This window comes from Cetorhinus maximus, chromosome 2 (assembly GCF_964194155.1).
Source record: "Cetorhinus maximus chromosome 2, sCetMax3.hap1.1, whole genome shotgun sequence".
NCBI classification, from domain to species: domain Eukaryota; kingdom Metazoa; phylum Chordata; class Chondrichthyes; order Lamniformes; family Cetorhinidae; genus Cetorhinus; species Cetorhinus maximus.
Window position 1 is genome coordinate 65,945,018 of NC_135880.1, and position 5,280 is coordinate 65,950,297.

At 46.2% G+C, this 5,280-nt stretch overlaps 1 protein-coding gene across 1 annotated transcript; it reads left to right on the forward strand.

Moving 5' to 3' along the window:
- Positions 1-3,855: 3,855 nt before the first annotated feature.
- ssr4 (signal sequence receptor, delta) lies at positions 3,856-4,254 on the forward strand (the record flags this gene model as incomplete). Its single annotated transcript, XM_078556949.1, has 1 exon — positions 3,856-4,254. A coding segment is annotated over one exon (384 nt), but the record flags the coding sequence as incomplete, so codon positions are not given.
- Positions 4,255-5,280: the final 1,026 nt, after the last annotated feature.

A 5,280-nucleotide genomic window follows, 5' to 3' on the forward strand; every position in this document is an offset into this window, starting at 1 on the left:
AAGAAAATATAAATAGGCTGGTGGAATAGGCAGACATTTTACGGATGAAATTTAATGCAGAGAAATGTGGAGTGATATATTTTGATAGGAAGAATGAGGAAAAGCAATATAAAATAAAGGATACAATTCTACAGAGGGTGTAGCAGCATGTGTGAAAGTCATTGAAGGTGACAGAGCAGGCTAAGAACGTGGTTAATAAGGAATATGTGATACTGGGCTTTACAGAGGTAGAGAGTACAAAAGCAAGCAAGTTATGGTGAACCTTTATAGAAGACTGCTTTGGCCAGAACTGGAGTATTGTGTCAAATTCTGGGCGCCACAATTTAGGAAGATGTTAGAGAAGACGAAGAAAAGATCCATTAGAATGGTTTCGTGGATGAGGGACTTCAGCTATATGGATAGATTCGGGGAGTTGGGGCTGCTCTCCTTAGAGAAGGTTTTTTTATAGTTTGATGTCAAGATCCATTCAACAGTCCATCCAACAGCTTCAGCTGACCCAGTGTGAATGGTTGTGATGCCATCAGGAATGGATTTTTCAGGACTTCTGGATATGGGTGAAGGTCTGACTTGGATGGCCACAGTCACAATTTGAACGGTTCCTCATGTCCCACTTCTGGATCAAACAGCCACATCTTCCCTGGCCCATCCTCAAGCGGTTGAGGGTTGTCTAGATTTTCCATGGAAGGTTGGAATCTGGGAGTTCACCATTCGGGTCAGTTACCAGGCTGAGTTGGGAGGGAGACAGCAATCTTCACACGATCCTCTTGTTAAAATAGATTTTCCAACTGAAAACCTGTGAATTAACGCTGTCAAGAAAGCAACCAAACCCCAGCCAACAGGCTCCCAGTCTAAACCAAAAATACCCACTGGAAAATGGATTCTCTCATGGACAACAAAGCCAACAAGCAGGAGCAGCAACAAGAATATAACAGCTCAATGTTGACGCCTATCTTGGGCAAAATGTGAGCTCACAACTGAACTCTCTGATTGGAATGTGAAGACATTCACCCTGTAAGAAAGCTACCTCACAGACCACTCCAGCCGTCGAGCCCACACTCCAAGGTACCACCTCATTGCAAGCAGGAATAACAAGAGAAGGATGAGAGGAGGTTTAATATAAAGATGTTCAAATCTTGAGGGGCCTGGATAGGGTAGATGGGGAAAAACATTCCCATTGGTGGAAGGATGAAGAAGCAGAGGACAGCAATTTAAGATGAATGGCAAAAGAAGCAGAGGCAACATGGGGGTAAGTTATTTTATGCAGTGAGTAGTTAGGATCTGGAATGCGCTACCTGAGAGTGCTGTGACAGCAGACTCACATCATGGCTTTTAAAAGAGAATTGGATAATAATCTGAATAGAATCATAGAAGGTTTACAACACAAAACAGGCTACTTGGCCCATTGTGTCTGTGCTGGGCCTCTGAAGGAGCAATTCACCTAGTACCACTCCCCTGCCTTGTCCCTGTAGCCCTGCAATCTTTTCCTATCTACTTTGTCCAGATTCCTCATCATTTTGAACACTTTTATCAAATCATCTCCCAACTTTCTCTAAGGAAAGCAGTCCTAACTTCTCCAATATTTCTACGTAACTGAAATTTCTCATCCCTGGTGTAGTAAAAGGGCCTGGTAAATAAAGGGTTAATGTGGGACTGAGTACAGTACCACCCACACAGTGATGTAGGAGGACACCTGACACAGAGCCAGGGTCAGTCTGGAGATGGACACACTTGGGATAAGATCTAGAATGGGGTCAGCTCCATACCTTTACCTTCTACTGTAAATATGAACATTGTTATGAGTTGTAAATAAAGACTGGCTATTAACATACCCCAGACTGGAAGCCTACTTCATGGTGTCCGAAATAGGATTCTTCAAGGTGACCTCAGGATTAAAACACCAATCCTCACAACAGCAATGAGAAACTAAGAAAAAAGACACCTTCCAACAGATTTTGCACCGAACCTAACTCAAACTGCAGTTACAACACTGAGAAAATTCAACAGAAAGAGAAAGATCCAGAGACACAAGAGCCTGGAAGCAGACAAGAAAAGGGTAGAAGTTTTACTCAAGCATAAGACTCCATTGCATCCCCCTTGGAAGTCCAGCTTCAGCGGGCAGCACTCACGGCCTGTAAGGATGAGATAAAATTATTTGAAATTCCAGGCCTTTTTAAGCTGTTCTGTCAGAAGCGCCGTTTGAAAGCAACTCGTTCCTGCACCCGATTGCAGACTCTGAATCTCAGCATGTGGCTCCCGAGTCCAGCAAGAGAAAAAAAATCATCATTAATAATTTATTTCATCCATTCCAGGTACCTCGCAGCTTTCCAGGTTCAGAAATAGCCAGCCTGTGGCCCTTTTCCAAGAACCCCGGCTCATAATACAATACCTCCAAATTAAGTCGGCAGCCAGCTGACCAATGCCGCCATCGCAGCCCCTTCTTCAGGCAGAAGCGCGCCGCTGCCATTTTGAAAAGTCCGAAATCCGGCAAGTGCGGGGAGATCCTTTGTTCAGCAGTAACTGGCGATGCCATCTTAGAAGCCTGTAACCTCTTAAAGATGTACCTACACTTTTTAAAATCTCCAAAAATGGATTGCAATTCCACACTTGCAGCTCTCCTGGGATTCAGCCATGGCCCAGACCAGTCACATAACTGGAGTCTTTGGAGGAGAAGATTTTTAAGATACAGCATTGCTGCAGATCTCAATAAAAAATCAGTGGAAGAAAAAGTTAGTACACTTCTTTACTCAATTGGGCCAATAGCAGACAACATCACTGCATGGCAAGCTATTGATGAATCATCTGCCAAATTTAATAATGCTTTGAGAACTTTCGACGTCTATTTTAACTTGAGATCCAATGAAATACTGGAGAGAGCTAAATTTAACAAAAGAGTCCAGTTCCCTGGGGAACTTGTCAATTCCTTCATTAATGATCTCTATGGATTGGCGACTTAAAGTTTGAGCACATCCGAAATAGAATCAAGGTGGGTGTCGCAGTTGATTCACTCTCCAGGCAGCATTTTCCCATCCGGCCCACAGCAGGTTCCATGGCAGGCAGGAGCAGAGAACCCAGCAGCAGGTAAAAAGTTGGAAATCTGCTGGCACAAAAACAGTTTGCAATTCTCTGGATGGCAAGTTAATGGCAGGTCGGTTATCCCACTGACCAGTGGCGTGAACGCCATTTGCATTCATTAATATCTCATGAATGCTCATTAAAACAGCTGCTCGCCAAAATCTTGCCAAGCCCTCCAATCTTGCATCACGTGAGCAGGAAATTATGTCGGCCTCAAACCCATTTGAAAAGGGGTGGCGTGCACAAGTCAGACCTCAGTTCACTGGTAATTTCAAAGAGAGTGCAACATACATAGCATACCTGCCAAAGCGCTGCCCCGGTCTTGTTGAAATGAACGCCACTCTGCTGGGGCTATAGGGTTGGTCTGCTCTTGCTCTTTGCCTACATTGTCCCAAGGAACACCACTGTGCTGTGGTACTCATGCAGGCCTCCACTTTCTGAAACTAGCACTTCATCCAGGGGTGGGCTGTGAGGCAAGGGTGGTATTGATGAACATGAATGGGGTAATGGGGAGGGAAGGCTGTGGAATGGCAGTTGTGGGAAGGGCAAACATGAGGGGAGCCTTTCTGGGGTCGCCCTCTAACCTCCTGTTGCTGCAGGAGTCAGCAGGAGTCTGCTTAGAAAAAAAGGAGGACGACCTCCTTGCGGTGGAAGCCACTGAAAGTCAATGGCTTCATTAGCACTGTTAAAGGGCTACTCAGAACTCAGTGGCTTCACCTCACAGTCGCTGCATTTCAAGAGTAACACATAGGAATGTAGAATTTGGGAATGCAACAATAGTGAACCGTCTTCATTGTGGAAATCTCCCTAACCTGTAAGAACGGAGCACAGAACGTAGCGCTGTACGCAGACGTCAACAGCAAACAGTTCCCAGTCACGCGAGGCCAGGACATCGGCCGCTACCAGGTTTCCTGCAGTGCCGAGCACAAAGCCGCCAAGTCGGGGACCTACGAGGTGAAGTTTTTTGACGAGGAGTCTTACAGTGCCTTGAGGAAAGCTCAGAGAGGCAGCGAGAACGTGTCGACCATCAAGCCCCTCTTCACTGTCAGCGTTGATCATCGGGGAGCATGGAGTGGACCTTGGGTCACGATGGAGGTGGTTGCTGCTGCGATGGGTTTGCTGGTCTATTATCTGGCCTTCAGGGTGAAAAGCACCATCCAGGCCTGATGGACAGACCCAGGGAAGCCTGGGGTGGCCAGAGCAGTGGGGGTCCCTGGCCTGGGGCCGGGCTGAAGACCCATGGAGTGGGACCCAGAGGAGAGGAGGCTGAAACAGATGCAACGGATGATGTTTAATAAAATAACTTTTCTACAGAAAAAAAAATAGTGAAGAAGGCACAGCTGCATCATATATGGCATTCCATTAATGAAGGCCTGTCATGTGTTCACCACAACTAACACTCCTAATGGGCCACAGGGCATCCACTCATTGACCATGAGCAACTGATTGGTCATTAATATGGCACTTCAGAGATTGGAGCACAGAGCTAGGTTGGGTAACTAATTTCACTGAAACTTTAACATCCTACACAGGGCTCAAGATGTGACATATCTGCGATGCCATCTTGGTCACCTCAATGTGTGTGCTAGTGTCTCAGGGACAAGGCGGCATCAGCCACCATGCAAGTAGGGAAGGAAAAACTATAGACCCTTACAGTCTCCAAACATGTCATCTTCTGAGCTTCACTTTCTTGCCCCTTGAATCATTAATGTCTTCAATGTTTCCTTTCAGAGAGAAAGCAAAAGCAGATATGGATCCAGCGCTCAATGCTGCCTTTGTCAGGGTCCTAATGCAATGGAGGAGGCGAAGAAGGGAGAGGTGACTCTGCGCACAGCTCCAGCAGGAGGGACATAGTCAAGCGGAGCCAGAGCATGAATAGGAAGATCAGGAGGAGAGACCCAGACAATGGAGGTGAATCGCCAGGTCTAGGGTTTATCATAGAAGAGTCTCCTATTTACAAATGAATGAGAGGCAATGCCGTGCATGTCTGTGCTTATCCCAAGCTCTGGTACATCACATATGTCAAATTCTTCGTGAAGATTTGATGCCACGTGGAGTTGGAGGGTATCCCCTGCCAGTGGCTTTGAAGGTGACCATAGCGCTAAATTTCTTTGCCTCTGGTTCTTTCCAAGGATCAACAGGGGACCTATGCAGCATCTCACAGTCCGCAACACATCAATTCAAAAAGGAGGTCACAGACGCCCCTTA